This window comes from Bufo bufo, chromosome 2 (assembly GCF_905171765.1).
Source record: "Bufo bufo chromosome 2, aBufBuf1.1, whole genome shotgun sequence".
In the NCBI taxonomy this organism is placed as follows: Eukaryota; Metazoa; Chordata; class Amphibia; order Anura; family Bufonidae; genus Bufo; species Bufo bufo.
In genome coordinates, this window is record NC_053390.1 from 552,970,429 (window position 1) to 552,996,579 (window position 26,151).

General features: G+C 42.6%; 1 protein-coding gene across 4 annotated transcripts in view; it reads left to right on the plus strand.

Annotated features, from left to right (window-relative positions):
- SLC4A4 (solute carrier family 4 member 4) overlaps positions 1–26,151 on the plus strand; it is a 283,730-nt gene that overhangs the window by 143,434 nt on the left and 114,145 nt on the right. For all 4 annotated transcript variants that reach the window (XM_040418121.1, XM_040418118.1, XM_040418119.1 and 1 more), the window contains one exon: positions 13,913–14,048. In XM_040418121.1, the coding sequence (XP_040274055.1) occupies positions 13,913–14,048 (136 nt within the window). The remainder of the gene's footprint in view (positions 1–13,912; positions 14,049–26,151) is intronic.

Here is a 26,151-nt window from a genome sequence, read left to right on the forward strand (position 1 = left end):
CCTATTGAGTCATACTGTAATTTTTTCAGTGACTTAAAGGGGTTGGCCCATAAACACCATTCATTACCTAGATAGTTGATGAATGTATGATTGCTGGGGGTCTGACCTCTGAGACCCCCACAATTCACAGGAATGAGTCCCCTGTGTAAATGGAATGGTAGTGTGCATGCATGACCACACCTTTATTCACTTCAATGGGACTGTCAGGGGTAGCCATGTGGTGTACTGGGCAGTCCCATAGATACTGAATGGAGCAGAGGTCACACATGCATGCTACTGCTCCTTTTACACAAGGGACTTGGAGGCCACTGTTTTTGTAATCAGTAACAGTTGGGTCCCAGTGATCTTAAATTTTTTACCTTTTCTGTGGATAGATGATAAATGTTGTTTATGGGGTCAACTCTTTTTTCAGTTGGTGATTTCTAATGTTGTGGTTCCTCTGAAGAGAGAAGTCTAGAACAGAATCCAAAGAGGAAAGTAGAGAATAATGCAAGAGTCATAGCTTGTACTAAAGGCGGCAAGACTCCTTCCTTCACCTGTGGCCGTATACTGCTGATACTACTTCATCAGCCATCATCAGCTCATGGAGTCTTTGTTATTGGCTGAATGTCATGATGCAGTGTCTGTGTAATCTATGAGAAACCCATAGAGAACATAACTTGGGGAGGGAAGAGAAGTAGGGCACTTGTTTTAAAGAGGACTAGTAACCTCTCCTTTCTGACATGTCTGTTTTACATAACCCATGTAGTAACAATTTTGGATCACCTATTCTTATGACTATAGGTTGCCATAATAATGTCATAAGAGCCATAAAATGCTCCATAATTGTTTAGAAGGGGTTTGCAAGTAGTTGCTGAAAAAAAAAAAAAAAGTCAAGAGATCCTCTTTTTAAGTGTTTTTTCTAAGGGGGTCCAACACACAGATCCCCCTGCTGATCAGAGTCTTACGAACACACCAGCACTAACAGCAGTGCCACAGTCTTCTCGCAGCTTTGCCTATACCATGTGACATCACATTCATTGGTCATATGACCTAGGTGCAGCTCAGCCCCATTGAAAGGAATAGGGCTGACCTGCGATACCAAGAACAGCCAATGTACAATGTACGGTTCTGTGCTTGGTGAGCTGAGAGAAGGCAATGCCACTACTGTGAGCGCCTGTGCCTTCTCAAACAACTGATCGGTGTGTCCCGGGAGTCGGATCCCCACTGATAAGTTAAAAAATCTCAGAAAACCCTTTTAAGCACCTGTGGCAAAAGTGTACTTCCTACCCAATCATGGCCTAAGTCTCCAGAATTTGTAGCTAAAAACTACTTTTCGCCACTTCTAGAAATGAGCGAATTTCTCAAAAATTTGATTCGGCCGGTCCGCCGAATTTTCCGAAATGGTTTGATCTAAATTTCTTCGTAGTGAATCGCGTTAAAAAACAGCTATTTCCTGGCTGCAAAGAGCCTTTATAGTGGTGTAGAACACTGTACTTTGCAGTAACACGCATAGGGAGTCTGCTGTGGTAGTGAAACAATACTGTGAGTCCGTATGACATGTAGATGACAGGCGTCGCTCTTAGAATCACTGCACACTTCACTTATTTGGGCAGTCACGGGGCCAAATAACTCAAGTGTGAACTCGGCCTTACAGGCCCAAGATCCTACTATAGCGTGAAAGAGCGCACTCCTTTTACACCAATTCACCTATTCCACATAGATTTCTACAGAACCTGTTCTATTAAACGCTTATACAAGTAGAGCCCCCCCCACCCTGACAGAGTGGAGTGGGTGTCAGCAGTAAGTTTGTGTTGACGTCACCGATTATTTTGCCCTTCTTCTGATCCGAACAAAAAACGTATCCTGTCTGTGGAGTATCCGCCTTCACTTGGTTAGCATTTGGTCAGTAATCCATCAGTATTGCTAATAATGCTAAAGCCCAAAAAAACAGGAGTGGATCCAAAACCAGATTCCAGATATATGGAATATTTGCATGTCTTCTATGCTTTGTACCCACTCCTGTTTTGGGCTACCAAATCATAAGCCAATTCTGATGCAAAATAGGGACCATGTCATGCAGGCCTTACAGCTGTTACATAGACAGGATCCGTTGTGCGTCTAATTTTTTCTTTCCTTCTGACAGATCAGAAGAAAAGATAAATAAATGATGATGTCAGCCAGGCCGAAAGGCAAAATAGTGGCCCAGTCATGAAGTGGGGAGGGTGGGAACAACATGAGAAGTCCACAGAGTGGCCCCATGACATAGTGGTGAGGTGGAAGCAGCATGAGGAGACCCCAGAGTGACAGATTCTGGAGGTGGCAGCAGCATCAGGATGAGGCCACAGAGTGGAACAATGACAGTGTGGAGGTGGCAGCAGCATCAGAAGACCACAGAGTGGCACAATGACAGAGTGTGGAAGGGGCGGCAGCACAAGCATCAGGAGGAGGCCACAGGGTGGCACAATGACAGTGTAGAGGTGGCAGCAGCATCGGGAGGCCACAGAGTGGCACAATGACAGAGTGTGGAGGTGGCAGCAGCATCAGGAGGAGGCCACAGGGTGGCACAATGGCAGTGTGGAGGTGGCAGCAGCATCAGGAGGCCACAGAGTGGCACAATGACAGAGTGTGGAGGTGGCGGCAACAGCAGCATTAGGAGGAGGCCACAGGGTGGCACAATGACAGTGTGTAGGTGGCAGCAGCATCAGTAGACCTAAAGGGTGAGGTGGCAGCAGCATCAGGAGACCACAGAGTGACCCGTTGACAGAGTGGGGAGGTGGGTGGCAATACCAGTACCAGCTGAAGATGGTGGGTGAAAGAAGGAGCACTTGGCATCAGATGTGTGACATCAGGCGGGTGGCAGCATCAGAATAGTAGCTGAGGCAGGTATCCAGAATAAACCGGTCTCTTTTGTCAAATTGTTGGTGTGGCACCATGGATGATCTAGCCTGATGCATCAGGCATTGGTGGGTGGAAATCCTGGCTGATCCACGTCTGATTCATCTTGCAAAGGTCAGTCTCTCCACATTTTGGGTGGACAGGGGAGTTCTTCTTGGGCTAACTATGGCCCCCGCCACACTAAACACCTGCTCAGATGCCACACTACTGACCGGGCAGGACAGCTTTTCCAGGGCTAACGCTGCCAGTTGCGGCCACAAATCCAGTTTGGCTGCCCAGTAGTCCAGCGGATCTTAAATGTGGGGTGGCAGGGTGCTGTCCAAGTATGCCACCACCTACTGATTCAGGTCCTGCTCAAGGTCTAGCTGCTGCTGCTGGTGAGTAGTTTCTTCACTAGGCGGTTGAAGAAAGCTGCTCATCAGCGACTCTAGACTCAAGTTGCTGTTGAGGAAACTGGAACTGCTCCTAACCCCCCACCCTGCCACTGCAGCAATGGCAGAGGAACGTGAGCGCAGAGGGCCCCCCGGTCAGACCTGCGAGAGGATGGACGATGGCGCAGATAGGCAGCAGCCAACTGACTACATAGGATGTCTCTATAGTAGTTCAGTTTGTACTCCCTCTCAGGGGGTGTAAAAAAGGCCATCATTTTGGACCAGTAGCGAGGGTCCAACAAGGTGGAGAGCCAGAAGTTATCCCTCTGCCGAATGCTGTCACTACGCAAGCAAGTGAACATGCATCGGGCCATTTGTGCAAGTGACTCTGAGGGACTCACTGCCTCCATCTCCACTGCATACTGCCACGGTGTGTCTGGGTCCTTGGCCTCGTCTTCCTCATTGCCCTGTAGCTCCTCTGGCTGCTCCTGCTCTGCTTCTCCTGTCACCTATGTATAAAAAACACCCATTTCGCTACATATTGCTTGTGCTCCAATGTCCTCCTCCTCCGCCTCCAGTTCAGCCCCCACAGGGCTCATGTGTCCATGAGATCTAGGCGCCACATCTCCAGTCCCCTGACCAGCCAGACATACCAGCATCTGTTCCAGGACATAAAGCAGTGGAATGATGTTGTTCATCTTGTAGTCCTGGCGACTGACAAATAAGGTGGCCTCCTTAAAGGGCCTGAACACGCATGAGCTGCCACTGACTGACATCGAAGTTACACAGGGGAGTACTCCTGTCCGCTTGGATCATCAAGAAATAGTTTATGGCCTTTCTCTGTTTGTATAGTCGGTCCAACATATGGAGGGTGGAATTCCAACAGGTGGAAACGTTGCATATCAGCCTATGTTGGGGGATGCCGTTCTGCTGCTGCAGCTCAAGGAAGGTGTGCTTTGCGGTATACGAGTGGCTGAAGTGCATGCAAAGTTTCCTGGCCATTTTTAGGATGTCTTACAGATGGGTGGAAAACTTCAGGAGCCACTTGACAACCAGATTGAACACATGTGCCATACAGGGCGCATGGCTCAGCCCTCCTTGACACAGCGCAGACACCATGTTATTCCCGTTGTTGGTCACCACGGTTCCGATTTTGAATTGTCATGGAGAAAGCCAGGATTCGATTTCTTGATGGACACAGAGCAGTTCCTCCCCTGTGTAACTCTGTTCACCCAGGCAAACGAAGTGCAGAACAGCGTGACACCGCCATGCCCTACACATGTGGTATGCTGGAGGGGCACTGTGAATTGTCCCTTCAGTGGAGGCTGAGGACACGGTGGAGAATGAGGAGGCAGAGGCGGACATTGTCGCAGGACCAACGGCGTAAGAACGTGGAGGTGGAAGCGGCGTCACCTGGCCAAGTTGCTGGTGTGGCTGTGCAGGAACCACATTCACCCAGTGGGCCTTAAAGGACAAGTATTGTCCTTGACCGTAGTTAAATCTCCACACGTTGGCACTGCCATGCACTTTGGTAGACAGACAGGTTCAAGGACTGGCCCACCTTCTGTTCTACATACGCGTGCAGGGCTGGTACTGCCTTTTTGGCAAAGAAATGACGACTTGGGACTCTCCACCTCGGCTCAGCACAAGCCATCAGTTCTCTGAAAGGTGCAAAGTCTACCATTTGGAAAGGTAGGGGCTGCAGCACCAACAACTTGGACAGGAGCACATTAAACTTCTGCGCTGTTGAATGAGTGCACGCATACTGTTGTCTCTTGGCAATCGTTTCGGTGATCGATTGCTGACGGAATGACTGACGAGGAGTAGGAGGAGAAGCAGGAGCATCAGGACCAGCAGATGATGAGAAGGACAGACAGCTCCCTTCGTCTGAGGTGGTGGAGCCTTGACTGCCTGAAATCGGGTGCGTGCCACTTGGTGATGTAGCGGTTGCTGCAGGAGGCTGGACCACTACATCGGAGCCACGGTTCTCCCAGGCCACTTTACAGTGACACTGCATATATTGACTCAGGGCCATGGTGCCAACATTGGCAACCTGGCCACGCTTCGCCTTATGCCCACAGATTCTACAAATGGCCATGTTCACCTCCGGCTTAACAAAAAACTGCCACACCGCCGAGTAGGTGATTTTAACCCCAACACTCCATACTGACAGACTGCTACCGCCGCTGCTTCCGTCAACCCCTGCACCACTACTTTCCAGGCAGGTAGGCTCCTGCGAAGCGGGTGGTCTACCCCTGGTATGTTTGGCTGAGAGAACAGAAAAGGACAGAGGCAGGTTGAGGACAGGTGAGGGCAGAGGGCCTGCTCCCGGGCCATGCCAACTAAGCGTTGTGTCTGATGAACCCACCGACTCTTGGTGGTCAAGACACGACCGCTAGATGACACCGGGAGCTCAGGCATCTCGCTGTGACTCCTGCTGCCACACCCCCTTACTCTGCTGTGACCTGTTCCTGTGCCAGAAACATTTAGGCCTCTGCCTCTCCCCTGTGCAGGACCTGGCACTTCTCTGTCTGACATACTGTTAGATCAAATAAATAAATAAATAAAAAGGAAATTAAAACACCCCAAAAAAGTAATTTTCTCACTTCACCACACATTGGCTAATGAGACCTTTTTTTTCCACTTGTACACACAAAAAAGTGCTTTAGAGCATATAATTGCACCGCTGAACGGCAAATATATATATTTTTTTGCCACTAATACACACCAAAAAGGGCTGTAATTTTCTCACTTCACCACACAACGGCAATTATTATTTTTTGTGCCACTAATACACGCCAAATAGGGCTTTACTACATATAACTGCACCGCTGGATGGCAAATAGGCCCTTACTTTTTTCCACTTTAACACGCCACAAAAGGCTTTAGAACATATATCTGCATCGCTGAACGGCAAATAATATAATTTTTTTTGCCACTAATACATGCCAAACATGGCTTTAGAACATATAACTGCACCGCTGAATTCCAAATAATATATATTTTTTTGCCGCTAATACATGCCACAAAAGGCTTTAGAACATATAACTGCACCGCTGAATGGCAAATAATATACAGTGCCTTGCAAAAGTATTCACTTACCTTTACTTTTTTCATATTTTGGTGCCTGGAATTAACATGGATTGTTTGAAGATTTGCATTGTTTAATTTACAGAACATGCCCACAACTTTGAAGAAGTTTGGTTGTGAAGCAAACAACAAATAGGACAAAATAACTGAAAAAGTCAATGTGCATAACTATTCACCCCCCTAAAGTCAATACTTTGTAGAGCCACCTTTTTGCGGCAATCACAGCTCTAAGTCGCTTTGGATAAGTCTCTATGATCTTCCCACATGTTACCACTGGGATTTTTGCCCATTCCTCCTTGCAAAACTGCTCCTGCTCTTTCAAATTGGATGGTTTGCGCTTGTGAACAGCAATGTTTAAGTCTGACCACAGATTTTCTATTGGATTGAGATCTGGGCTTTGACTAGGCCATTCCAACACATTTACATGTTTCCCCTTAAACCACTCAAATGTTGCTTTAGCAGTGTGTTTGAAGTCATTGTCCTGCTGAAAGGTGAATCTCCGTACTATCCTCAAATGACGCACACAGGTTTTGCTCAAGAATATGCCTGTATTTAGCACCATCAATCTTTCCCTCAACTCTGACCAGTTTCCCACTCCCGGCTGCTGAAAAACATCCCCACAGCATGATGCTGCCATCACCATGTTTCACTTGTGTTCTTTGGGTCATGTGATGGGTTTGCGCCAGACATAACGTTTTCTTTGATGGACAAAAAGTTCAATTTTAGTCTCATCAGACCAGAGCCCCTTCCTCCATACATTTTGGGAGTTTTCCCACATGCCTTTTTGCAAACTCACAATGTGCCTTTTTGTTTTTAGCTGAAAGTAATGGCTTTCTTCCAGCCACTCTGCCATAAAGCCCAACTCTATGGAGCGTACGGCTTATTGTTGTCCTATGTACAGATACTCCAGTCTCTGCTGTGGAACTCTGCAGCTCCTCCAGGGTTACCTTAGGTCTCTATGCTGCCTCTCTGATTAATGCCCTCCTTGCCCGGTCCGTGAGTTTTGGTGGGCGGCCGTCTCTTGGCAGGTTTACTGTTGTGCCATGTTATTTCCGTTTGGTTGTGATAGATTTGATGGTGCTCCGGGGGATCATCAAAGATTTGGATATTTTTTTATAACCTAACCCTGACTTATACTTCTCAACAACATTGTCCCTTACTTGTTTGGAGAGTTCCTTCGTCTTCATGGCAGTGTTTGATTAGTGATACCTCTTGCTTAGGTGTTGCAGCCTCTGGGACTTTTCAAAAAAGGTGTGTATATGTAATGACAGATCATGTAACACTTAGATTGCACACAGGTGGACATCATTTCACTAATTATGTGACTTATGAAGGTAATTGGTTGCACCAGAGCTTTTTATGAGCTTCGAACAAAGGGGGTGAATACATACTCACATGCTAATTTTTTGTTTTCTTTTTCTAAACAATAGTTTTATTTATATATTTTTCTCATTTCACTTCACCAACTTAGACTATTGTGTTCTGATCCATCACATAAAATTCAGATTAACAAAATATTGAACTTAAGGCTGTAATGTAACAAAATACAAAAAAAATCAAGGGGGTGAATACTTTTGCATGGAACTGTAGATTTATTTTGCCACTAAAACACACCAAAAAGGTTTGTAATTTTCTCACTTTGCCACACAACTGCAAATACTTTTTTTTGTGTCATTAATACATGCAAAAATGGCTTTAGAACATATAACTGCACCGCTGAAAGGCAAATAGGCCCTTACTTTTTTAAACTTATACACACCACAAAAGGCTTTAGAACATATAACTGCACCGCAGAACAGCAAATAATATATATTGTTTTGCCACTAATACACGCCAAAAAGGGCTTTAGAACATATAACTGCACAGCTGAATGGCAAATAATATATATTTTTTTGCCACTAATACACGTCAAAAAGTGCTTTAGAGCATATAATTGCACCGCTGAACGGCAAATAATATATATTTTTTTGCCACTAATACACGCCAAAAAGTGCTTTAGAACGTATTACTACACTGCTAAACTGCAAATATATATATTTTTTGCCACTAATACACACCAAAAAGGACTGTAATTTTCTCACTTCACCACACAACGGCAAATACTTTTTTTTGTGCCACTAATGCACGCCAAAAAGGGCTTTAAAATATATAACTACACAGCTGAATGGCAAATAGGCCCTTACTTTTTTCCACTTTAACACGCCACAAAAGGCTGTAGAACATATAACTGCACCGCAGAGCGGCAAATAATATATATTTTTTGCCACTAATACATGCCAAAAAGGGCTTTAGAACATAATAACTGCACTGCACAAGGGCAAATAAGACATAGAAATATTTCCTTCTAATAAACCCTGTTAATGGCTGTATCAAACAGAGCTGTATAATGGCAATTTGGATCCCCAGTCAGTGCAGCAAGGTGTAATAGGATTGTTCCTATTACCCAGGCTGTAAACTCTCTTACTGAACCCTGTTCTGCTTCAATGCTGTGGAATGATTCCTCCCTATGCTTTCCCTGAACTTCTATACAGCAAAATAAAAGTTTTAAAGTGTTTTCTACCACTGTCCTTAGCGCCTGCTGATGTCTCTCCCTGCACTAATTGCACTGGAAAATGGCAGAATCCAAGATGGCTGAGGCTATTTATAGGGCTGTGACGTCACAGGGCTGGCTGGCTGCTGATTGGCTGCATGCATGGCATTGTGGGTGATCCCTCGTTCCCAGAGTTCCATGTCCTAACACGTGCAGCCGACATTTTAGGAAAAAATGCCGTTCGTTACCACGAAGCGTGAGGAAATTCTGATTCGGTGCGAATCGAATTCCACTTCGTCAACTTCGATTCGCTCATCTCTAGCCACTTCAATTGTCATCTAGACAGCCTAATCGTGTTAAATGCAGACAGAAATCCTACTAATATGGAGGGAAGAAATTATTTTTGTACACCAGCTTTCTGGCATACAAAAGTCAAGATTTTTGGTGCAAGTGTGAGCCAAAACTTTTACTCCACGCTTGCAACTTCTACAAATAAGTAGATGGGGCATAGGCTGGTGTAGGCATGGCCAGTAGACTCATTAGCAGCATGTGCACTACAAAACTGCAGCACATTAGACCAGAAATCTACACCAACATCCTGACAACACGCCAGAATTATTACCTCATGATAATTTTGGGTGCATCATATTTCAACATCATTTGTTAATAGGACTAGGGTAGGAAACACCAGTCTTAATACATTCTTCCCATTGTGTTTTAAAAAGTTTTATTACTTCTCTTAAAAGGTGTACAAACAGACAGCTTGGAGGCCATCGTTCACACCTTCCTATAACGCTTTATAGCCTTCCATATCTTTCCTCATTTACTTGTTACATATTGTCTAGATTTTACACACAAGGGAGCATAGGCTTCAACTTATGGAATTTTAACAAGGAGATGTCACAAGACACTAGGCATCTTCTGCAATTGCGGCTATAGCTGGCCAGGCACATTTATAAAATTTTACACCAGGTAACTGGTATAGTGTAGATTTCCATTTTGGTGCGCGGACCTGCGCGGATGCGTCACAATTGTAAAGAGGTGTGCGTCTCTTAATATTTGTGGTGATAGATTAAGACCAGCATGTAATACATTGGTTTAATAAATGTCCCCATTCATAAATTGTTTTGCATTTAGGTTGTAATACCACATGATAAAGTAAATGAGAAAGAAATAGATCATAGTACTGGGTTCTATTAGAAAATTGGTTGGTTTAATTTGCATATAATACGTTTTTAAAGGGCTTGTCTCTCTTCAGTAAGTGGCATTTATCATGTAGAGAAAGTTAATACAAGCAACTTACTAATCTACTGTTATTATCCATATTGCTTCCTTCGCTGTCTGGATTCATTTTTCCATCACATTATACACTGCTCGTTTCCATGGTTACAGACCACCCTGCAAACCAGCATCGGTGGCCGTGCATGCACAATATAGGAAAAAGAACTAGCCTATGTGCACTCCCATGGTCCCGGCCACCAGAGAGGCTGACGCTTTTTCCTGTAGTGTGCAAGCACGGCCACCACTGATGGATTTGAGGGTGGTCTGTAACCATGGAAACGAGCAGTGTATAATGTGATGGAAAAAATGAATCCAGACAGCAAAGGAGGCAATATGGACAATCACAATACATTAGTAAGTAGCTTGTATTAACTTTCTCTACATAATAAATGCCACTTGCTGAAGTGAGACAACCCTTTAAGGATCTATGGATGTACAAAACATTAGCGAACAATAATTTAGAGAACCCTTTTTAACATATCCTATAGGGACCTTCTGAGCTGAGTGTGATGGGGTGGTGGTAACTGATGGAGAGGCCTGTTGGATTACATTGAAATCTATAGATGCTCCCTGGGCTTTTTGGGAGCTGTATCAATGTTGCTGCAGGTTGTTCATTCAACTAGCTTCCACAGAGGGTCCTGTAAAAATAAAGATACAATGGATTTGAGAAACAGACATTTCTCCCAGTCAATTAATTGCACTATAAATATCTTCAATAATATTGCTTTTCATTTGGTATGATAGAACAGCGTGCTTTGTGGGTGGGCTGCATAGTTCACCAGGCTCAGTGTAAACAGTTCATTATTACAATACAAAGTGCAAACACATTGTACTGAACATGGAAATATATTGAAAAAAAAGCTAATAAAAATATAAAATAAAAAAAGTTAATAATTTCTATATCATCTTACTGTATATAAAATATCAAGAGGTAAAAGGTCCTTTTTAAGTAAAAGTAAACATAACGAGGAAATGAAAATGTACTGAAGCAGATTTAAAATAAAATATTGCTATGTAGAAGTACACGTACACTGCTAAATCATTTCGTGGCAGATACAGTCTACATTACATGACATTTTGCTCTTTGACTAGTCTGTGACATAGTATTTTTAGCACAAGGAATGAGAATAGGGTGTTCTTTAGCTTGAACATATTCAGCCTATAAATGGCTCACTACCTTGCCGACTTACTAACATAGTACATCTGTAGTGCCCAGATATAGAAGACCTGTGGAGTTGTGGACTACCCAAATGTGCACCGGTCAGCCCTAACATTAGATTGTATATTGCATAAGTTTTCCTCTTGCCATTAAAATATTTCTGACCCACTATTACAAAGACTCCACATGACCTCAGAAGTTGCCCTGTGATATCTAGCACGTTAGACGTTAGCAGCAGATCCTATAAAGTCATTCTCCAGGATTTTTATTGGAACTACACAACTCAATCCACGGTGTTGTGTATGGACCTGGTTACATCAGTGCTGCACCCACTCAAGTGAATTTGTCAATATTTTCTGTCAATAACAAAGTATCAATTTGTAATCAGTTTTTGGAGAAGCCAATTGAAAGGTGACAACCAGTTTGACAACTTTTCACTTTTGTAAAAATGGCTTCCTCAACAGAATAGAAAAAAATATCTATCTCTATAACTATATAAAATTCACCAAACTTTGGCTACTGTTCTGACTTCTGATTTACTAATATTCGAACATTTGTATATTTGGGGTGGAAAACTCCTTTAAGTTATAGAATATTGCTGATTTGGTCACTCAACACTACCAATCATGTAAGTAGGGAATGATCTCACATGATTTCTTGGAACTATGGGGGACATTTATTGAACAGAAATACACCTAAACTAGGTGTATTTCTGGCACAGATTGCAGCACAAAGGTTCTTTGCACCACAATCTGCGACTTTTCCCCGCTCACGGCAGGTCTATAAAAGTGGACGTGGTGTCGGAAGGGGACAGCCAGCAGGCCTGTCTCATTTGCCATTTTCTATGCCTGGTTTAGACGTAGAAAATGGTCTAAATGTAAGACCGCAAGGAGGGGGCTGTGGATTCAACGAAGTTATAAAAAGGCCGGCACTTCTTCATAACTCTGGCGGAACCACCGCCAATGCAGGGCTTTATTAAGACCAGCGTCTAAATCGCCAGTCCTAATAAATGTGCCCCTATATTTATTTCTTAGAGTTGTAATTGTTCTTTCATGGTTGAATTTAGCTACACTGAGCATATTTCAATAAAACCTGGAAAGTCAGACAGTAGTAATGAAATGTTTTGTGAGAGGTTGTAAAAATCTTAAAATCTAAGAAGTGTAGTCATAAATCAAACTGTAAAGGTGTAGAAACGAAAACAAAACTGATGTGCTGCACTTTAAATGCAGTTTTTACATTTGATAGGTAGAATCATGGGCCATAAACCAATGAAACTTGATCACACATGTAACATGAGAAATTTATAAAGGAATATACTGGGAAAGGTTACATTTTATTATGTTTGTATATGAATGTCCATCAGTGGTAACTAAAGATTAGAATGTAAAAGGATAAAGCAATCTCTGTATTTTCAGCAGAGAGGACATTAATCCTGTGAGTACTGTCATACTGTAATGGACTTATAATTGCAGATTTAAAATGCTCTTTTCTGGTAATTGTTTGATTTCACAGATGAAAAACTCTTTTTTTTTTTTACTGGTTATATTTTATAGCATTCCCCTGTGTCAACTAATGGAATGAAATGTGAGATGTAGGTCTATAATATATCATGTTTTGGTTCCAAAATGGCTGATATAAAGTTATAAAATAATTATTTTCTTATGTTGTCCTAGATAATCTTTGTACGCATGTTGCCTTCCATCTGCAACAGTTTCTTTGCTGATTTGTACAGCTTTACATTCTGAGCACTGTTCTGAAATAATGCAAATGACCTTCTATTAACACAGTAGCGAGATTGTATTCACAACAGTCAAAGATACAGGCCATTAGCCAGGAGAAGGACTTGTAGAATAATTTAGGTGTGCAAATTATGTACTGTAGTTGTAACATTTTGGGAATATGTTGCTGGAAATAAAAGCTTCTGACTCCATGCAGTAGCAGTAGAAATCTATAAACATCAAATCCAACTTCATTGACAGAAGCTGTAAAAATGTTGACTAGTAATACAAATTAATGGCAGTGTTTCAGGCAACATAATTTTTTAATGTAATGTTAAAAAAAAAAAAATCTGCCGTCAGCTGTGTAAAAATTGACCCCAAGCTGTTTTGCAAGTGCACTGATGCCTAACATAATGTATTCTGTCCTATTCCACATGTAAAGAGCAGACTGTCTCTTGTTAAACATTGCCATATCGGTAATAAGTCCCTAAACCATCAGACCAATGAAAATGCTTCATTTTACATGGGAGGGAGGAGAGCCTTTAGATAGATGCTCCTATCCAGTCCCATTGCCCAAGCTGGTTTGGTTGGAACTGGTTTCCTGCCGTATAAATATTAAGTTTGCTTGCCTTAGCTTATTAAGTTGGTCAAATCTTTTGTACTGTATTCCAAAGAGTTGCTTGCCCTGTAGACTTGAAACTACATTGACATTTCAAGGCACATAGGCCAGTAGGTCTCAGTTGAGTGTTGTTCTTAGTAATTATGTCCTCTGATAAAGAAGATCTAGAGAACACCTTGAATGCTTGTAGAGAAACCAAGAGGGCGCAGAGTCGCATTTCAGTTGTTATCGATCAGGCTCTTAATCGAAGTATTTTCACCTCTACAGTCTCCCCAGCTGCAGAACGCATTCGCTTTATCTTGGGAGAAGATGATGATGGCCCAGCTCCTCCACAGCTCTTCACTGAGCTTGATGAACTTTTATCTGTTGATGGACATGATATGGAATGGAAGGAAACAGCCAGGTAAGATCTCAAACATATAATTGTATAAAGTGCTCTAGATTGTAAATTTTATACACAATTGGGTGAACTGTTAAAAACAGTCGTCTAATACGGTTCTAACTAACATGTTAAGTAAGTCTTCCATTTTCATTCCATTTTTATATGGTTTGATAAGCTTATGAGTTGATAAAATAGGTATGTGCTTGATAGCTTATGTGAAAAATTGGTAGCTAGTATTGTACTGTTGAAACTGTAAATTTCACGCACATATACCCAAATTACACAGAAGGGTCATGATTGGTGTTGGTCATGACTCTGTTTTCATAGTAGGTTAATGGTAGTGGCATACATGTTCTTCTGAGATGATCTCCTTATATTATGTATTCAATGCATCCTCACATCCATAAGCTGCTTGGAAAATTGTGTAGTTGATTGTTATACAAAAGTATGAAGAAGCAGATGGAATCTCCTATATACTAGTGTAGGTATGCTAGTGAGCCTAAAAAATTATACATTTTTGTCTATTGGAAGTTCTTTTAAATGTGAATATTTTGTGATTTTCCTTTAATATTGAGCAAATTATGGTGGTCTATGCATTGTAAACTCTACTAGTCGGTTGTTTTTCTTAAGTCTTCCTTCTCTCAAATGATGACATCATCCAGTACTTTTAAATATTTAATTCATGATACAGAAGTTTTAGCCAACAATTATATTTTGCCTTATTTATATATTTGTTCATTAGATATGCAATGTGTATTCTGTGTTAGTGGATATATATAACTCTGATCCATTCTAGGAGGGACAATATCACAGTTGCCTCCTAAGTAAAGCAAATCATGGTTTGTAATTCCATAGTGAAGTTATTAGTTAACACTTTGGAAGCCAAATCATGTTGCTTTTCAGGACCCTCTTGGACTTGGAGAGTAAAGTGCAGTAATTCCATTACTAATCACATTCCTAAATTCACGTGCTGTGCTATGTGGGCATAGCCAGACATCTAGTCAGTACACTGGTGCACTGGACATTTCATGCAATGTGTTTTAAAAAGGATCTGTACCCTACCACATATTCACCTTATTTGTAATAAAAAAGATAAACCATTTGCTTAAGGCTACTTTCACACTAGCGTTTTTACTGGATCTGGCAGGGTCCAGCAAAAACGCTTCCGTTACTGATAATACAACCGTCTGCATCCGTTATGAACGGATCCGGTTGTATTATCTTTAACATATCTTTAACATTGCCAAGACGGATCCGTCATTAACTCCATTGAAAGTCAATGGGGAACGGATCCAATTTCTATTGTGGCAGAGAAAACGGATCCGTCCCCATTGACTTGCATTGGGGGTAATGCCGGCTCCGTCTTGCTCCGCATCCCAGAACGAAAAGCAAAATACATCTTCCGGTTTCCTCTCCGGACTAGGAACGCAACTAAACGGAACGGAATGCATTTTGGAGCATTCCGTTCTGCCCAGTTCAGTTTTGTCCCCATTGACAATAAATGGGGGCAAGATTGAAGTGTTTTTTTTCTGGTATTGAGGCCCTATGACGGAACTCAATACCCGAAAACTTAAACACTAGTGTGAAAGTACCCTAACTCTATTATATATCCAGCCACTAATTTAAAAAAAATATATACAAAAGTGATGATGATGTAGTAACTAAAACAGAGTGTCAAGCTGAATTTGTGAATACAAAGCAGAGTAAATCCTAACAGGACCACCAGGAGAGACAATGAAAATTCCCATTACCCCTTCCAGAGAGGATGATTGTATACACACTGATATAGCTCTGTCAATCATTTGTGGGCAGGGTTATCAGGACACTACAAGGAAAGACTGGCCATAGACCCAACAGGGTCTGGCCAATGCCCAGGGGGCCACCCAAGCCCTTCTCACTGCACCTCCAACCAGGTACATAATGATCTGATGTTCTCAGCATTATTTAATGCTAGGAGCATCAGGGACTTATGTACTTGACCGTCGGCTGTAGGTGCCCTCCTGAATTCAAGTCCTCAGGATGGTAATACAGCTGAATACTGCAAGGATGCGGCAGTATTTTGTGCTCTACTGTATTTGGTTTTGCTAGGGTTGTATTTTGTGCTGCACTATGATATTACTAGCCCCGACTACTTCTGTTGTCCCTGCCTACTTTTATTACTCCACCTTTTTTCAGTTTGGACCCTCCTACAACATCGGGCTACTTTTAGTTTTTTTTCCATAGCCACTTTAAGTTTCCAGTCTGCCCCTGGGACACTCATTCTCTCTGGTTGGAGTCCTATCAGAATTTACTCTACTCACTCCAAATCATATAAACCAAATATTATAGAGCTCTGCTTCTCTCCCTCTTTCACATCCTGCTCTAAAATAGGGTGTCACTAAAAACCTGCCAAGTTTAGTTTAAGGGTTTTACATGGGACAATATGGCTCTGTCCACTCAATGTTCCATTGCTTTTTTGTGGCCTAGGTCAGTTTTTCGAATTAACTTATCTATTAAAGGAAATATGTCACAAGGATAATCGTTGAAGTAAAGCCTTGGCCTAATAGCACTTAGTTCCTGATTTCCAGATGTGCCTTTGTTCCAGCAATAGATGTTTTTTATCCTCTGAAAATCCAGTTTACTGGGTATGCAAATGAGCCAGTAAGGTGTCACTCTTGCAGGAAGGAGCCCAGGAATGCCTCCTGCCACAATGTGTCCACTCACCCCTCCAACATCACATTCAAGCCATAACTCTGCCCCCTTTTCCCTGCTCTCAGCAGGGCGGGCTTGGGCACTAGCAGGAGGCATGCCTGGGCTCGTTCCTGCAAGAGTGACGCCCCTCTAGGCACCTTACTGGCTCGTTTGCATACCAAATAAACTGGATTTTCAGAAGATAGAAAACATCTATTGCTGACACATCTGGAAATAAGGTACTAAGTGCTATTAGTCTAAGGCTTTACTGCAATAGCGATTATCCTGGTGACAGATTTCCTTTAAGTTATCTGTCTTTTCTCTGACTGTCTTACAAAATGTTATATCATTATTCACAAACGTGTATGTAATGGTTTCTGGAAATCCTGGAGAAATTAGATAAAATTGTCATTATAGGGGCAGGTATTTGTGGACTTTCTGACCTATTGAATAGAGCTTCAGTCATTTTCTCAGCAGCTTGAAATGGCTGTTTATGAAGACCAAATAGACACATTCATATAATATTTTGTACATACAGTACAGACCAAAAGTTTGGACACACCTTCTCATTCAAAGAGTTTTCTTTATTTTCATGACTATGAAGGCATCAAAACTATGAATTAACACATGTGGAATTATATACATAACAAACAAGTGTGAAACAACTGAAAATATGTCATATTCTAGGTTCTTCAAAGTAGCCACCTTTTGCTTTGATTACTGCTTTGCACACTCTTGGCATTCTCTTGATGAGCTTCAAGAGGTAGTCCCCTGAAATGGTCTTCCAACAGTCTTGAAGGAGTTACCAGAGATGCTTAGCACTTGTTGGCCCTTTTGCCTTCACTCTGCGGTCCAGCTCACCCCAAACCATCTCGATTGGGGTCAGGTCCGGTGACTGTGGAGGCCAGGTCATCTGACGCAGCACCCCATCACTCTCCTTCATGGTCAAATAGCCCTTACTTTCAAAGTTTTCCCAATTTTTCGGCTGACTGACTGACCTTAATTTCTTAAAGTAATGATGGCCACTAGTTTTTCTTTACTTAGCTGCTTTTTTCTTGCCATAATAGCAATTCTAACAGTCTATTCAGTAGGACTATCAGCTGTGTATCCACCTGACTTCTCCTCAACGCAACTGATGGTCCCAACCCCATTTATAAGGCAAGAAATCTCACTTATTAAACCTGACAGGGCACACCTGTGAAGTGAAAACCATTTCAGGGTCTACCTCTTGAAGCTCATCAAGAGAATGCCAAGAGTGTGCAAAGCAGTAATCAAAGCAAAAGGTGGCTACTTTGAAGAACCTAGAATATTACATATTTTCAGTTGTTTCACACTTGTTTGTTATGTATATAATTCCACATGTGTTAATTCATAGTTTTGATGCCTTCAGTGTGAATCTACAATTTTCATAGTCATGAAAATAAAGAAAACTCTTTGAATGAGAAGGTGTGTCCAAACTTTTGGTCTGTACTGTATATGATGGTTTCTTTTGATCATGTCATGAGATTGTATTTTTGTAAAAATGATGCTTTTTTTTGTTAATTATACAGTATATTACAATCAATTACCCTGTGGGGCCTATATATACAGTCAGGTCCATAAATATTGGGACATCGACACAATTGTAACATTTTTGGCTCTATACACCACCACAATGGATTTGAAATGAAACAAACAAGATGTGCTTTAACTGCAGACTGTCAGCTTCAATTTGAGGGTATTTACATCCAAATCAGGTGAACGGTGTAGGAATTACAACAGTTTGCATATGTGCCTCCCACTTGTTAAGGGGCCAAAAGTAATGGGACAATTGGCTTCTCAGCTGTTCCATGGCCAGGTGTGTGTTACTCCCTCATTATCCCAATTACAATGAGCAGATAAAAGGTCCAGAGTTCATCTCAAGTGTGCTATTTGCATTTGGAATCTGTTGCTGTCAACTCTCAAGATGAGATCCAAAGAGCTGTCACTATCAGTGAAGCAAGCCATCATTAGGCTGAAAAAACACAACAAACCCATCAGAGAGATAGCAAAAACATTAGGCGTGGCCAAAACAACTGTTTGGAACATTCTGAAAAAGAAGAAACACACCGGTGAGCTCAGCAACACCAAAAGACCCGGAAGACCGCGGAAAACAACTGTGGTGGATGACCAAAGAATTCTTTCCCTCGTGAAGAAAACACCCTTCACAACAGTTGGCCAAATCAAGAACACTCTCCAGGAGGTAGGTGTATGTGTGTCAAAGTCAACAATCAAGAGAAGACGTCATCAGAGTGAATACAGAGGGTTCACCACAAGATGTAAACCATTGGTGAGCCTCAAAAACAGGAAGGCCAGATTACAGTTTGCCAAATGACATCTAAAAAAGCCTTCACAGTTCTGGAACAACATCCTATGGACAGATAGATCAAGATCAACTTGTACCAGAGTGATGGAAAGAGAAGAATATGGAGAGGAAAAGGAGCTGCTCATGATCCTAAGCATACCACCTCATCAGTGAAGCATGGTGGTGGTAGTGTCATGGCGTGGGCATGTATGGCTGCCAATGGAACTGGTTCTCTTGTATTTATTGATGATGTGACTGCTGACAAAAGCAGCAGGATGAATTCTGAAGTGTTACGGGCAATATTATCTGCTCATATTCAGCCAAATGCTTCAGAACTCATTGGACGGCGCTTCACAATGCAGATGGACAATGACCCAAAGCATACTGCAAAAGCAACCAAAGAGTTTTTTAAGGGAAGGAAGTGGAATGTTATGCAATGGCCAAGTCAATCACCTGACCTAAATCCGATTGAGCATGCATTTCACTTGCTGAAGACAAAACTGAAGGGAAAATGCCCCAAGAACAAGCAGGAACTGAAGACAGTTGCAGTAGAGGCCTGGCAGAGCATCACCAGGGATAAAACCCAGCGTCTGGTGTCTATGCGTTCCAGACTTCAGGCTGTAATTGACTGCAAAGGATTTGCAACCAAGTATTAAAAAGTGAAAGTTTGATTTATGATTATTATTCTGTCCCATTACTTTTGGTCCGTTAACAAGTGGGAGGCACATATGCAAACTGTTGTAATTTTTGCTCCGTTCACCTGATTTGGATGTAAATACCCTCAAATTAAAGCTGACAGTCTGCAGTTAAAGCACATCTTGTTCGTTTCATTTCAAATCCATTGTGATGGTGTATAGAGCCAAAAATGTTGGACCTGACTGTATGCACTAAGCACCATTGTATTTTGATACTGCTTGAGAAAAGTCCCAGTAAGAGGACTAAAACGTCACTTTGATTCACATTTTTGGGAGTGCCGTGGAATTTTTTATTTTTATCTATCTATCTATCTATCTATCTATCTATCTATCTATCTATCTATCTATCTATCTATCTGCCCCAGAAGATCATCCATTCCCCCTTCCTCCATTTCATAATCCTGTGTCAGGCTGTAAAAAAAAACGGCTGCAGCAGTTTGCACTCTCTTTCAGTAGTAGGCAAATATTAAAGTTTAGAACATCAATATCAGATCGATAGGGATCCAGTACCTGACATCTCCACTGATCAGCTATTCTACGCATCCGCTGGCCCAGAAAATATACAATTGATGTATCTGGAAGCACAAGGTTCTTTCCACTGTCCAGTGGCCATGCAGACATACTGCAGATGAACTACCATTAAAGAAAATGGGAGCTAAGCTCCAGTACGCCAATGACAGAAATTACATAGTGAATAGAGCCTTCCATCCACTGTTTGAGCCCTAGCAACTGCCCCAAACAGCTAGTTCTAAGAAATTATAAAATGTGATGTGCACTCCCTTCATAGACATAGCTGAACTGGTGCATACTGAGTGCTCAATTTTTCTACCGTACAGTATGCTTTCCCAACATACAATAAAGTACCTGTACTCCTGGCTGTTAGGTCCTGCTCATAGAGAGGCAGTATCTGTAATCCTATAGAGTAGTGGATATATCCAGATGTCCGGGTAAGCTTGGTAGCACATTACTCAGGCGATGTTAGACTCTAGATTATGGAGCTGCCCCAGATGGTCAGGCACTCTAGAAGCTAAATTACTGGTGTGATGGGTGATGGTGACTTGCTTGCAAATCGAGGTGACCAGTACTTCTGTCCAACAAGTTTCAGAAGAAGGCATCTTCCTTTATCAAGGATGGTATCCATTAGGGATAAGCAAATCAACTTATGATGAAACATCCAAAGTCGATTCGCATAATACTTTGTTTGAATACTATACGGAGCGAGCGCTCCGTACGGTATTAGAATGTATTAGCTCCTATGAGCCGAAGTTATTAATTCGCGGGGTACCACTTGGAACCGAACCCGAGTTCGGGAAATGGTTTTTACAGTAGAAATTGATTTATGAAGTTATTATGCAAAGTCTCTCGAGACTTTGCGAAGTAATATCTTCGGCTCATAGGAGCCAATACATTGTAATACTGTACGGAGCGCTCCCTCCGTGCAGTATTCAAACAAAGTATTATACAAATCGACTTTGAATGTTTCATCCGAAGTTGATTCGCTCAGCCCTGGTATCCATCCTTCTAAAATAGTCTCACTCTATCATATAATCTGCCTCTCCTGTTGGAATGCACTAACTATAAAAAGACTGGGAAAAATGATGGTTTAATATATTATAATGAGCCTCTAGGAGCAATGGGGGCATTGCCATTGCACAGAGAGCTGAGCCAATTGCTCCTAGAGGCTCACTTGCATATATTTAAAGAGGACCTTTCACCTTGAAAAACATTGTGAACTAAGTATGCTGCCATGGAGAGCGGCGCCCGGGGATCTCACTGCACTTACTATTATCCCTGGGCGCCGCTCCGTTCTCCCGTTATCCCCTCCGGTATCTTTACTCACTAAGTTATAGTAGGCGGTGTCTGCCCTTGTCCTGTGGGCGTCTCGTTCTCCTAGGCTGTAGCGCTGGCCAATCGCAGCGCACAGCTCACAGCCTGGGAGAAAAAAAACTCCCAGGCTGTGAGCTGTGTGCTGCGATTGGCCAGCGCTGCAGCCTAGGAGGGGGAGACGCCCACAGGACAAGGGCAGACACGGCCTACTACAGGGAGTGCAGAATTATTAGGCAAGTTGTATTTTTGAGGATTAATTTTATTATTGAACAACAACCATGTTCTCAATGAACCCAAAAACTAGGGGTGCACCGAAATTCCGGCAGCCGAAAATATCGGCCGAAAATGCACCTAATCCACTTCGGCCGATATTGTTACATATCGGCCGAAAATATGGGGTGTGGGATTTGTCACCCACCATCTGCGGGCGGGCCGTTTACTTTGTCACTGCATCTTAATTTTACCTTACAATCGTGAGGCTCCAGTAACTAACAACTCTGCAGGCAGAGCGGAGGGCGGCGTAACGTCACTTACTCACGTGACGCGCCTGCTCCGCCTCCTTCATTCATAAAGTGGGCGGAGCAGGTGCGTCACGTGAGTAAGTGACGTTACACCGCCCTCCGCTCTGCCTGCAGAGTTGTTACTGGAGCGTCACGATTGTAAGGTAAAATAAAGATGCAGTGAGTGATGCTGTGAGCAGCAGGGCCGGGGCTGTTATGGGTAGGGGGATCGGTCTATGGCACTGCTATGGGGAGGGGGGATCTGTGCACTGTTATGGGGAAAGGGATCTGTGCACTGTTATGGGGAAAGGGATCTGTGCACTGTTATGCCCATAACAGTGCACATATCCCCTTTCCATAACAGTGCACAGATCCCCCTCTCCATAACAGAGCCACCCACAGATCCCCCTCTCCATAACAGCGCCACCCACAGATCCCCCTCTCCATAACAGCGCCACCCACAGATCCCCCTCTCCATAACAGCGCCACCCACAGATCCCCCTCTCCATAACAGCGCCACCCACAGATCCCCCTCTCCATAACAGCGCCACCCACAGATCCCCCTCTCCATAACAGCGCCACCCACAGATCCCCCTCTCCATAACAGCGCCACCCACAGATCCCCCTCTCCATAACAGCGCCACCCACAGATCCCCCTCTCCATAACAGCGCCACCCACAGATCCCCCTCTCCATAACAGCTCCACCCACAGATCCCCCTCTCCATAACAGCTCCACCCACAGATCCCCCTCTCCATAACAGCGCCACCCACAGATCCCCCTCTCCATAACAGCGCCACCCACAGATCCCCCTCTCCATAACAGCGCCACACACAGATCCCCCTCTCTATAACAGCGCCACCCACAGATCCCCCTCTCCATAACAGCGCCACCCACAGATCCCCCTCTCCATAACAGCGCCACCCACAGATGAATTTCATTCATGAAAAAGAATTATTAATAAAATCATTAAAAAAAAAGTATTTTAAAAGTATTTGGGCAAAAAGGCCGTTTCGGTTTCGGTTTCGGTTTTCGGTCAAGGGCATCCTGAATTTTCGGTTTCGGTTTCGGACCAGAATTTTCATTTCGGTGCACCCCTACCAAAAACCTCATTAATATCAAAGCTGAATATTTTTGGAAGTAGTTTTTAGTTTGTTTTTAGTTTTAGCTATTTTAGGGGGATATCTGTGTGTGCAGGTGACTATTACTGTGCATAATTATTAGGCAACTTAACAAAAAACAAATATATACCCATTTCAATTATTTATTTTTACCAGTGAAACCAATATAACATCTCAACATTCACAAATATACATTTCTGACATTCAAAAACAAAACAAAAACAAATCAGTGACCAATATAGCCACCTTTCTTTGCAAGGACACTCAAAAGCCTGCCATCCATGGATTCTGTCAGTGTTTTGATCTGTTCACCATCAACATTGCGTGCAGCAGCAACCACAGCCTCCCAGACACTGTTCAGAGAGGTGTACTGTTTTCCCTCCTTGTAAATCTCACATTTGATGATGGACCACATGTTCTCAATGGGGTTCAGATCAGGTGAACAAGGAGGCCATGTCATTAGATTTTCTTCTTTTATACCCTTTCTTGCCAGCCACGCTGTGGAGTACTTGGACGCGTGTGATGGAGCATTGTCCTGCATGAAAATCATGTTTTTCTTGAAGGATGCAGACTTCTTCCTGTACCACTGCTTGAAGAAGGTGTCTTCCAGAAACTGGCAGTAGGACTGGGAGTTGAGCTTGACTCCATCCTCAACCCGAAAAGGCCCCACAAGCTCATCTTTGATGATACCAGCCCAAACCAGTACTCCACCTCCACCTTGCTGGTGTCTGAGTCGGACTGGAGCTCTCTGCCCTTTACCAATCCAGCCACGGGCCCATCCATCTGGCCCATCAAGACTCACTCTCATTTCATCAGTCCATAAAACCTTAGAAAAATCAGTCTTGAGATATTTCCTTGCCCAGTCTTGACGTTTCAGCTTGTGTGTCTTGTTCAGTGGTGGTCGTCTTTCAGCCATGTCTCTGAGTATTGCACACCTTGTGCTTTTGAGCACTCCAGTGAAGTTGCAGCTCTGAAATATGGCCAAACTGGTGGCAAGTGGCATCTTGGCAGCTGCACGCTTGACTTTTCTCAGTTCATGGGCAGTTATTTTGCGCCTTGGTTTTTCCACACGCTTCTTGCGACCCTGTTGACTATTTTGAATGAAACGCTTGATTGTTCAATGATCACGCTTCAGAAGCTTTGCAATTTTAAGAGTGCTGCATCCCTCTGCAAGATATCTCACTATTTTTGACTTTTCTGAGCCTGTCAAGTCCTTCTTTTGACCCATTTTGCCAAAGGAAAGGAAGTTGCCTAATAATTATGCACACCTGATATAGGGTGTTGATGTCATTAGACCACACCCCTTCTCATTACAGAGATGCACATCACCTAATATGCTTAATTGGTAGTAGGCTTTCGAGCCTATACAGCTTGGAGTAAGACAACATGCATAAAGAGGATGATGTGGTCAAAATACTCATTTGCCTAATAATTCTGCACGCAGTGTATAACTTAGTGAGTAAAGATACCGGAGGGGATAACGGGAGAACGGAGCGGCGCCCAGGGATAATAGTAAGTGCAGTGAGATCCCCGGGCGCCGCTCTCCATGGCAGCATACTTAGTTCACAATGTTTTTCAAGGTGAAAGGTCCTCTTTAAACATCATTTTTCTCATTAATGTGGGCACATATGTATATGGGACCAACACAGATGCCTTCAGCTGCCAAGCGCACATGTAACAGGTCAGCCAGTATCTTAGGTACAAATCTGCTGACAGATGCCATTTAAAACAAATTTGAAATACTGTAGAAGCCAGGGTAGCAATCCCCTGATGGTCACAGACTTATCTTCTATAACCCCATTTTATCACCTGTAGCATTACAGGGGCCATTCAAATGTATAGCTGTCAATGTAATACATGTAATGGCCTTGGCTGTAAACTGGGGGAGGCGTCCTGTCTGATGTATATATGCCTTATTGAGGTAAGGGCATAAGGTCAAGGGTTATCATCATGAGACAAACTCTTTAAAGGCTATGAACAATGTTAGGGCATAAAAAGAAAATGCAGCCTCATAGGTTCCCATAGCCAAAGTTCTGGTTGTCCCAGAATTCCTAATGTGGAAAGTTATTTTATTTTTAAAATATCTATCCAATCAAGCATCACATGAACCCAGCCTAATAAATGCATTAAAGTGGTTATCCAAGATGTATTATTTTGCAGGGAGCAGGGGGTGTAAAATTTAAAACCCTTTCCCACATTCAAAATGTTCTGTGGCGCCGCTCCATTTAAAATGAACATTTGTTTATAAGGCAAATATGATTATATTGTAACTGGAGTTTCTATAACATTGAATTAAAAATAAATATAGCCTTTTAACCTTGAAAACTACTAATATTGGAAATGTCCCCGTTGCTTATCTGACTGCTTTAAGTTGTGTGGATGTCAAATAAAATATGCTCTTCATGATTGCCCAATCTGCACCTCTTGGTACATTCTCACTTTATTGAGTGTATTTGTAAGGTGCAGCTATTGACTCTGTACAGGTGATCCCACCTCTTAAATCGGCACTTATGAGGTTAATTGTCAGTGTAAAAGAAGTACAAGTTTAACCTTTGCACTGTTCTGCAGCTGGTTAGACAAGTTTTTCTCATCCTCAGTCCTTATCAATCTCTGCAGAAGTAAATATTAAACTGTATAATGTATCTGTAACTAAACATCATTCTAATACTTCATTAGTATGAACAACCTTCAAAGAACATAATATGGATATCCTTAAAGAGGCTCTCCCAAGATAATAACTAACCAGTGGCTGATTGGCGGGGTTTCGACTGCTGCTGTGGCCCCCACTGATCACTCTATTCAACTTTAGAAGACTGCCAGAGATAGCCAAGTACAACCCCTAGGACAACCCCTTTAAATTAATGAATGGAGTCTAAAAATATCGATACATAATATCTATATGTAATCTCTCTATAAGAGGTCCATAGAAGTCAGTCTAAAAATACAGATTTATGTTTCAGACTACTAATGTTTATGGGGAGAATACTGA